Raw genomic sequence first — 9,834 nt, forward strand, 5'->3', positions numbered from 1 at the left:
ACAAATCAGTCTGGGCTGCAAAGCTCTACTTTCCGACAGTTACATCAGCTCTTCTTTAACACTCGTGCCGACCTTGTAATGCTAGTGTAAATATCAATGATGCATTCATGCGACCCACACCTATAACTAACGCCGTTTTTTTTTTTTTGCACAAACCGCCCTTTTATCCTGGCGTCTTTCACCCAGTTGGCTTTGAGTAACACGAGTGCTCTGTAGCTTCCCTTTCAACATTGCCATGCACAAACAATGACAAACTTCCCTTCCACTCTGGGTAATTGACTGGTTGACATTGTAGCGCTTGTAATGTTTTTGTCTGACGTGTATGACTGAATAGATACTGACACGACTCCGCCAAATACTTGTCATTGCTCTTTGTTTATGAGCAACGTTACACAAAAACGACTAAAGCGATTTTCACAGAAACTTGGTTCACAAAAATTGGATTTTTGATGGTTTATTTGCAGCCTGCAGCTGTTTTTTACTGGCCACTCCTTAGCATGTCTACAGGTGTTGCTATACATGTGTTGGAATTTGTTCTAAACATGAAATGAACGAAAAAGCATGAATTTATAGATATTGCTTCACCTTGATGATAAATTGACAATAAATCTAAGTACGTTAATGTTTGTTTTTTTTCGAATTTCGGGTTGCAGATATAGTAGCTCGTTTTGTTAATAGTAACCCGTCAATAGCGAGTATTACTTAGCTACCATGCAGTGGAAAACCCTATTGTGTATTCGGTAATTTCCCCTTAGTAACTTCCTGTTGACATCCGACGGGAACAGGTCGGAGCGACCACGTCATGCATAGGGACAGGACAGGGCACAGACTGTTGGCCTGGCCCTTGGTTGCTAATGACAGCCGAATGAGACAAACAGGCAGGAAGCCGTCCTCTGTGATCTCCGTATTTAAAAGCATCCTTGAGTATTGTTGTGTCGCGTTGTCATCCCCTTCTACAACTGTTATTAGAACGAAGGCCGGACTTAAAAAGAAGAACTTAAAATAGGTTTTTGGCTGACACGTTTCTTTGTTGCTGGTAAATACATATCTGAGTTTATGAGGTTTGTAGGAATACAGTAAACCCTCCTCTACCGCGTTAAATACATTTCCGCGTAGTAGGGTTCCTTATTTGTAAAGCATAGGAAACCTGTTTACAACCTTCTGACCATATGGTTTTAATATTATTAGAGCCCTCTAGACATAGATTAACACCCCTATAGTCATGTTTACACTCTTACTTCCCAATATAGTAGACATAATCTAAGAAAATAAGACATTTGAGTGTCTGTGTGTTTCAATAAATGTCTTCCAGACGTCTGGACAGGAAGTGACGTCAGTTATTCACAGTTGGGTTTTAGCTGGAGTGTGGCAACAACAGTACTCTGTATTATTATTATGATGATGATGATGATTATTGTGCCTGTTGTGAGATTATCACACATGCAACTATTGTTGTGGTGCAGGTGTTTCTAGTGACACCGAGTGGCCAGTGTTGACTACAGCTCATCAACGTCTTTTAATCCCGAAACTCTGAAACTGTTGGTTTGAAACTCCTTAATAAGATACATAAGATTTACTTAATGTGCATATTTTTGTCTAATAATAGACCGTAGTCAACCACGAAACAGTGGTCATTTATTAATCAATACAATTTTGATGTAGTAAAATGATATAGTAAAATTCATTCATTTTCTACCGCTTGTCCCCACCAGCCCGATGTAGTAAAATTAAATAGTAAAATGATATGGTAAAATAATTTTCTAAATCCGCCAAAATTAATAAAAAAATACATTTTAATAATAGTATACAGTGGAACGTTTGCATATTTTTCAGTTAATAAAAAAAATGTAGACCAAAATTTTGCCTTGGTTTACATTCATTTTCTAGTTAGTGTACAATACAGTACGCATCTGGTTGTGTTTATTAATATACGGCACAAAACGCTCTTAGCTCCCAACAAAAAAGCTAGCTTGCTAAATTACAAAATGGGGACCGGAACTGGAAGTCAGATTCGTCGCCTGTCTATGATGTCATCAGTGATTGACTGTCAAAAATGTTGACATAAAACACTTTTTTTAAGTTGTACCAACTTAAAAACATAAACCAATCATGACTGCATGTAAATAATGAACAAAAGGGAATAAGATTACTTCTACCTTCATTGAAGATGTTATTGTTGTGACCGTTCTCAAAGACACGATGTGGCAGCGAAACACACCATGGACAACATCTCCGTGTTGTGTCATGAGTTATTTCTTGAATTCAGTTCAATAGTGTTGTTCACCTTCTCATCAGATTGGCTCCATTTGAGTTACTCATGGCAAAACTGGTAGGTGGTGTCCGTGTGGTGTCTCGCTGCCATATTGTGTCTTTGGGAACAGTCACATCAAGAATCACATCAAAAGTCCTTCTGGAACGAATTAATCATGCTAACCAAGGTTCCACTGTGATTTTTCTAATATAAACTCCCCAAAATATGTTGTTTTCGACCAATTATCCTGCATTTATTTGGGCTGAATTCTTGTGAGAACATTTTACGTCAGATTCAGGACATTCAATTTAACCTGGTGGTGACCCCGGGCCCCAAAACACAACAGGTGGTCGTTCTTCTTCATCCTCTTCCCCAGGGACAGGTGTTTCCTCCTGTGGGAGTGTATATATCTTGTGTGTGTTTGTGCGTGGGGGGGTCTCATGATTGTTGGCTTTTTATAATGGCGGAAAAAGAAGCTTTAATTCATATACTACCAGCCCGTGTCAAAACCCTTCTTCCCTTCCCTGAATGAGAATGAGAGGTCCATTTTTCAAAGCAAACACACTCATTCAAAGTGTCAGTGTTTTTCTCCCCCCGGTTGGCGTAAGAGGACAAAGCTTCCGTGACCCATATCCGGCAGAGACAAACATCCTCTTTGCATAGTAGGGTATTCCTGATTTTAAGAAGGGAAGAAGAATAGAATTGGGTGGAGCGTGGGAGGCCGAGAGCATCCTTTGACCCAAAACGTCCACCTTTGAGCTTTGCTGTTAATACTGACCAATCAGGTGCAAGCAAAAACAAGCCAGATTCATTGGAAACATTCCTCCTCTTGGCGTCTTTATTCACTTTCACTCTGATACACCTTCTGACACGTGTCATGTTGAATCTAAAAGGGTGGAACCTGCCAGAGGACATATCCACTGTCTGATCAGTCTCGGTATCCAAACAATGTGTGTTTTTTTTTTTTTTTTTTTTACAGCCGAGACAGACAGTGTCATAAAACCTGTTTCCAGTGTCTTATCTGCATAGCTGTAAGGACGCCTTTTGAAACATTGCCTACATATCGCAGACAACAACACACGTTTTGCCGTTTATGTCCACTCATTACCCATGAGGCATCCAAATATGTGTTTCCCTTATCTGCCGCTATCTGTCTTGTGTAAGAATGGGCGCCAGTGATAATTATAGCCTAATCGAGATTGATTGATCAAGCCAGGAAGGAAGGAAGAGAAGGAGGGAGGGAGGAATGGGAGGTGGAGATGAGCAGAGAGAAAGAGGAGCAGAGAGGTTGAGGTCTCTCCTTCTCTGTCACAGATAAGAGTTGATGATGGAGATCCCCAGTGGACACAGATAACCTTTAACTGGGGGTGCAAGGTCAGCATTTTCAATGGCACTATTCACGCTGCATAGGATAAACACAAGAACACTGCAAGATAAGGCATGGGGGTGATTGTTAGATTTCAATATTATTATAAAAAATACATATACATACATGACCCAAATTTAAGGGTAAAACCAAATCAAAGGTTACAATCGGTTACATTGTGGTATTCAAAGTGTGGCACGGGGCCATTTGTGCCCATGTCAGATTTTGTATTGGCCCAAGTCACATTCTAAAACTAGAATTTAACTAGAAAATGAAAAAAAGAGCAGTAATTTTTACAACATAATATTATGATATTATGCGGAAATAGAAAGTTTGTTTATTTTAGTAGCGTAAAGTTGAAATATACAAGGAAAGATGTTATTTTGAGTCATAATATTATGAGAAACATCAAATAACTTTAGTATTAGGTGGTGAAAAAGTTCTGTTACCAAAATAAAGTAAAAATATGATGGCAATAAAGCAAGAAGACTGCTGAAATAGTTATAGTGAATACAAGTAAATGCATTAAAATATAGACAATAAAATAAAGAAAAAAACAACAGCAGAAACTGAAAAAAAACAGCTGCAAAGTCAAAATATATTTTTTAAAAAGTGAAATTCTAAGGAGAAACAAGTTTAGACTTTTTTGAGAATATGGAAAATTTTAATTTTAATAGCATATAGTTAAAATATTAAAACAGTATGTCATTGTCATGTTTTAGGTAATATTGTGAGGTGTAATTTGGGGATGAATTGGGTTGGGGAAAACATTATAATATTATGGGAATAAAGGCATACAATTACGAGAAGAAAATTTAGATGATTGAATTATTGAAGAAGAAAGTCGAAATATTTTGAAAATAAAAAAACAATACTAATATAGGCCTTTTTGTCTATATCACAAAGCTGAGATGGATTTTTTTTTAAAACACGCTTGGTTTACATCCTGTGGAAAGGTATTCGAATGCATTGTAACTGTTGTAATATTTTTTGTGCTGCTAGAGGGCGCTCTAGATTTTTTCCTTTATCAAAACAGACTGTAAGTCCCCTCTTGACGGTGCTTGTTGGCTGCATAATCGAACTACAGCCATAGGAGCCCATCCTGTGCCCAATTTTTTGCGCCTCAGATTTATGTTCTTCCGGAGAGCTGTTTCAAAATACCCACTTCGGTCTCTGGGGCATTTTTTGTTACGTGATTCACGACGACTGACTTCTAGAATGGCTTTTCAGTACCCTACTGCTTACCGTGACGAGGCGGTTGTAAGTACTGCTAGTTAGCCGACTAGCCTAGCGCGCTGTCATTATTGTGCTGTTTCATTCATTGGCACTGTACTATTGTTTAGCATGCTAGTTAGCTTAGCACAGCTTCCTCTTTAGCATACACACTGACAGCTTCTCACACGCTTCACAAACACTGACCGGCCCTTGCTTTTTTATAATGGTAAAATTGTTGAATTGCGACACGAATTGTTTCGATAAAAATATACAATGTGTATCCTAGGTGGATGATTACCATGGCTACAAAATACCAGACCCTTACAGCTGGTTGGAAGACCCCGACAGTGAAAAGACACAGGTAATAAAGCATTATGTATCGATTCCATTGATTTAAAAAAAACACATGTAAAACATGAACGATTAGTTCTATACTCTTTTTAATTTTGTGTTCATCCACCAGGCATTTGTCAGTGCTCAAAACCAGCTCACCTTGCCCTTTTTGGAGCGCTGTGAGGTGCGAGATCTGTTCAAGGAGCGCATGACTGAGCTGTATGACTATCCCAAGTATAGCTGTCCCTTCAAAAGGGGAAGCAGGTGAGTCGAGCAACATAAATCAGGCCAGGAACAATCCATTCTGGATGCGATGTAGTTTATCATAAATCTGAGTGCACCCTTTCCCAGACCTAACCTTAAGAAAAACAATTAACTTCCTCTTTTGTCCTCCATTTATCTAACAACCCTCCATCTTGGTATGCAGGTACTTTCACTTCTACAACACTGGCCTTCAGAACCAGAGTGTGATGTATGTGCAGGAGAGCCTCGATGCAGAACCTACTGTCTTTTTGGATCCAAACACATTTTCTGATGATGGGACAGTTGCCCTGCGAGGTAAATGGCCCACACTTGTAAAATTAGTTTTTTTACTTCATTTTCCTAACCGTGGTGATGTTTTCCCACCGTTGCAAGGTTACGCATTCTCAGAAGATGGGGAGTACTTAGCATATGGCACTAGTGCCAGCGGGTCGGACTGGGTGGAGATCCACTTCCTGCGTGTGGAGGGAGCAGTGCCTCTGGACGATCGCCTGGAGCGGGTCAAGTTCAGCTGCATGTCCTGGACTCACGATGGGAAGGGTCTTTTCTATAACTCCTACCCTGAGCAGGAGGGAAAGAGTGATGGTGAGGTCAAGACACATTTATTCAGGAACCACAGGGTGAGAAAAAAATCTATATTATTCACACCATTAACATATATTACATTGTCTGTTAAGGCACGGAGACCTCCACCAACTTGCACCAGAAGCTGTACTTCCACATTTTGGGAACACCGCAGTCCGAAGACGTGCTCTGTGCAGAGTTTCCTGATCACCCAAAGTGGATGAGTGGAGCTGAGGTATTTTTTTGTCCTGAAATATGTCTTAGCTTGTGTTTCAGAGGTGATTGATGACATAAATGTGAACTGTGCAGGTTTCGGACGATGGACGCTATGTGCTGCTGTCCATCAGGGAAGGTTGTGATCCTGTCAACAGATTGTGGTACTGCGACCTCAAGACTACTCCTCAGGGCATTACAGGCATGTTTGCCATCACTCTTTCATCTTATTTAGAGTGGTGTATTGCTAATCTTGTGTTTTTAATTATTTATGTGTGATACAGCTATCTGATTCTGTCTTGACGTGGTCATCTTCCCTCTTTGCAAATCCAGGACTTCTGCCATGGGTGAAGCTTATCGACAACTTTGATGCAGAGTACGAGTACGTAACCAATGAAGGCACAGTTTTTACATTCAAGACAAACCTGGACGCCCCACGATACCGCCTCATCAACATCGACTTTGCCTCTCCGGCTCAGAGCAACTGGGCCGAGCTCATCCCTCAGCATGACAAGGATGTCATCGGTGAGAAGCGTTTTTAAACACGCCTTAAATCCTTAATAATGTTTCATTTCACATGCGTTCTACTCTCCCCTACTCCCAGTGTTCGCCACCTGCACGTTCTCCAGCTACCTGTTTGTGTGCTTCCTCCATGACGTAAAGAATGTCCTTAAAATGTATCGTCTGAGCTCGGGAGAGGAGCTCAGGACCTTTCCTCTGGATGTCGGCTCAGTGGTTGGCTTCACGGGACGGAAGAGGGACTCTGAGATTTTCTACTACTTCACCTCCTTCCTATCACCAGGTACCACTCACCTCTGGTTGTATTGGTTTGATTGCAAGATGTTGTGATGCTGTTTAGATTTCAAAACTGTTTTTGCCATATGAAATAATGGAAATAGAAATAAAACATTCCGATGAATTTATAAGTAACAGTTTAACCCATTGCGCCCTCTGCTGGTTGCTACCAACTACTGAAATCCATCACTCCTTTGCTGGAAGGCAATATGATTCAAACCAATTTTTTCCCACTCCTTTTAGGAAACCTGGGCTTTTACTGTATCACTTGGGTAGTTCTGTGATAAAGTATGATAACAATTAATTTCTTCTCTTTGCCTCCAGCCATCATTTACCACTGTGACCTGACCAAGGAGCCTCTGCAGCCTCACATCTTCAGAGAGGTCACGGTCAAAGGCTTTGACCCTTCAGACTATCAGACCACCCAGGTAATATTATTAAATGGTGGTCATATGGTGCTCCTGTCCTGTCATCACTGTCATTTCCTTCTGTCATTTCCTTCCTAATGTTTCCTCTCCAGGTTTTCTACGCCTCCAAGGACGGCACTCAAATCCCCATGTTCATCGTTCACAAGAAGGGCATCAAAATGGACGGCTCCCATCCGGGTTTCCTGTACGGCTATGGCGGCTTTAACATCTCCATCACGCCCAGTTACAGCGTTTCCCGTCTCATTTTTGTGCGGCACCTGGGCGGAGTCCTGGCTGTCGCCAACATCCGGGGAGGTGGCGAGTATGGCGAGACCTGGCATAAAGGTAATGAGGATAGGACACGTTTGGCAAATGTTGATGAGGGAGATACCTGATATATACATACATGATATTTCTCTCCTTAGCTGGCATGTTGGCCAACAAGCAGAACTGCTTCACAGACTTCCAGTGTGCAGCAGAGTATCTCATCAAGGAGGGATACACCTCTCCCTCCAAACTCACCATCAACGGAGGCTCAAACGGCGGCCTGCTTGTAGGTATGTCACTAGCAGGGTGTAACCAAACTACTTCCTCCTCGTGCCTCATCCGTCATTGACATACTGTTTGTTCCTTCCTCACCAGCGGCCTGTGTGAACCAGCGACCCGAGCTGTTTGGCTGCGCTGTCGCTCAGGTCGGCGTCATGGACATGCTCAAATTCCACAAGTTCACCATTGGCCATGCCTGGACCACCGACTTTGGCTGCTCGGAAGACAAAACTCAGTTTGAGTGGCTCATCAAGTAAGTACAACACATTATCGTCATGGCGTCATCTTTTTATCTTATTATAATACCCGTAGACTGAAAGTGCCATTCTCACAGGATGAAGTCAAACTATTAGGAATTGGCTATGTTCAGATATTGAGTAAATCAGTAAATTGGTTATTTAATGGTTGCTCATGAGGATGGTCGTATTTCATTGGTTGTCTGTTGAAAAATGAACTTATCTTCTATCAATCTATCAATTTTAGATGACAAAAAATACTGTTTTTCACATTGTGTGCACTTGATTCCCTATTGTCCCTGCAAACCTTCCAAAATAGAAACTAAATAAAGGGCCTACTGCTCATGCATGGAAACTTTACTTCCTTAAAAGGAAAACACACTTAATGTTCATCTCACATTGTTTCCCCCCACACCTGTTCCTTCTACACTTCTTGGAAAATATCCCATCCCACCTCAGATACTCCCCACTCCACAACATCCGAGTCCCAGAAGACAACGGGGTCCAGTACCCCGCCGTCCTCCTCCTGACGGGCGACCACGATGACCGGGTGGTGCCCCTCCACTCGCTCAAATACATCGCCACCCTGCAGCACATTGTGGGCCGCAACACCAAGCAGGCCAACCCTCTGTTCATCCTCGTGGACACAAAGTCCGGCCACGGTGCCGGCAAACCCACCAGCAAGGTCATCCAGGAGGTGGCCGACACCTACGCTTTTATCGCTCGCTGTCTCAAAATCTCTTGGGTTAAATAAGTCAACGTATGTTTTTGTCCTGCCTTCTTTTCTTGCCGAAGTTCCCCCCTTGAAAGAACCACAAGTTCATGGACACGGCATTCACATCTTTCTCCTAATAACAACTCTGATGTGATTGAAATCAGAGGCAGACTTACTATAATCAGCCAATCAGCTGCTGTCATGAGTGTAGTAACTTCCTGTGTCCCCAGACGGTCCGCCTACATATTATTTATTGTTTGTTACTTGTTTGTTATAACACTACTTTGTGCAAAGTGGTGAGTCTGCTGCATGTTTGCAGTATCACAACAAACATTAGTACGTGTGTGCATGTGTGTATGCCTGTGTGTATGTATGTGTGTGTGTGTGTGTGTCAGTCAGTCCCCATACAGTCGGACAGATTTCTACCTCTTGACATATGCTGATTGTTTACCTATTGAAAGGGAACAAAACACAATGTTGCAGCCACAATAAAAATCTTTTTTAAGCAGTGACACATGCGTGGTTCTTATCCAAATTCTAAGCACATCGGAATGCTGTAACAACACTGAAAAAGTAATGACAATAAAGGAGACTAAACGTTTGTACTAAACCGTTCACTGTTCGTTCAATTACAATGTATAGTGTGTGGTTTCTATTCCTAGGGTGTTGCAATGAATCATGACGCTGTAGCCTTTCAGAAACGTACCAGCAGGTGGCGCCCTGGTGACAATAAAAGCTTTGGACCAAATCTGCTGCAACACCTGTTTGCAGGATGTGACTATTATAATGGTAAGTTGTATTTAATCATAAAACTGCATCGATTTCTTTATTTCTTCATGCAACGTTTGTTTGCAGGATACACCCAAATGCATGTGATGTTTGTGTTGGGTGAGTGGATTACATCCTTTCAGTGATGGTAAGTTGATCATTTT

The 9,834-nt window shown here is 41.6% G+C and overlaps 1 protein-coding gene across 1 annotated transcript; it reads left to right on the forward strand.

The window, feature by feature from the left end:
* Positions 1-4,666: 4,666 nt before the first annotated feature.
* Positions 4,667-9,512, forward strand: prep (prolyl endopeptidase). Its single transcript, XM_058056835.1, has 14 exons — positions 4,667-4,877; positions 5,119-5,193; positions 5,296-5,429; positions 5,593-5,723; positions 5,802-6,011; positions 6,104-6,225; positions 6,300-6,405; positions 6,537-6,728; positions 6,808-7,005; positions 7,323-7,426; positions 7,519-7,750; positions 7,831-7,962; positions 8,048-8,204; positions 8,647-9,512. Exons 1-14 carry the CDS (start codon positions 4,749-4,751, stop codon positions 8,939-8,941), a joined length of 2,217 nt encoding a protein of 738 aa, XP_057912818.1. The 5' UTR covers positions 4,667-4,748; the 3' UTR covers positions 8,942-9,512.
* The last annotated feature ends 322 nt before the right edge of the window (positions 9,513-9,834 follow it).

Source organism: Doryrhamphus excisus, chromosome 19 (genome assembly GCF_030265055.1).
Source record: "Doryrhamphus excisus isolate RoL2022-K1 chromosome 19, RoL_Dexc_1.0, whole genome shotgun sequence".
NCBI lineage: Eukaryota > Metazoa > Chordata > Actinopteri > Syngnathiformes > Syngnathidae > Doryrhamphus > Doryrhamphus excisus.

Excerpts from the sequence above, each read along its gene's own strand:
- prep (XM_058056835.1), top strand. The coding sequence starts at position 4,749 with ATGTTCTTCCGGAGAGCTGTTTCAAAATACCCACTTCGGTCTCTGGGG. Across the intron at positions 4,878-5,118 it reads CTTACCGTGACGAGGCGGTT|GTGGATGATTACCATGGCTA; the intron begins GTAAGTACTGCT and ends TGTGTATCCTAG. Across the intron at positions 5,194-5,295 it reads CCGACAGTGAAAAGACACAG|GCATTTGTCAGTGCTCAAAA; the intron begins GTAATAAAGCAT and ends TTCATCCACCAG.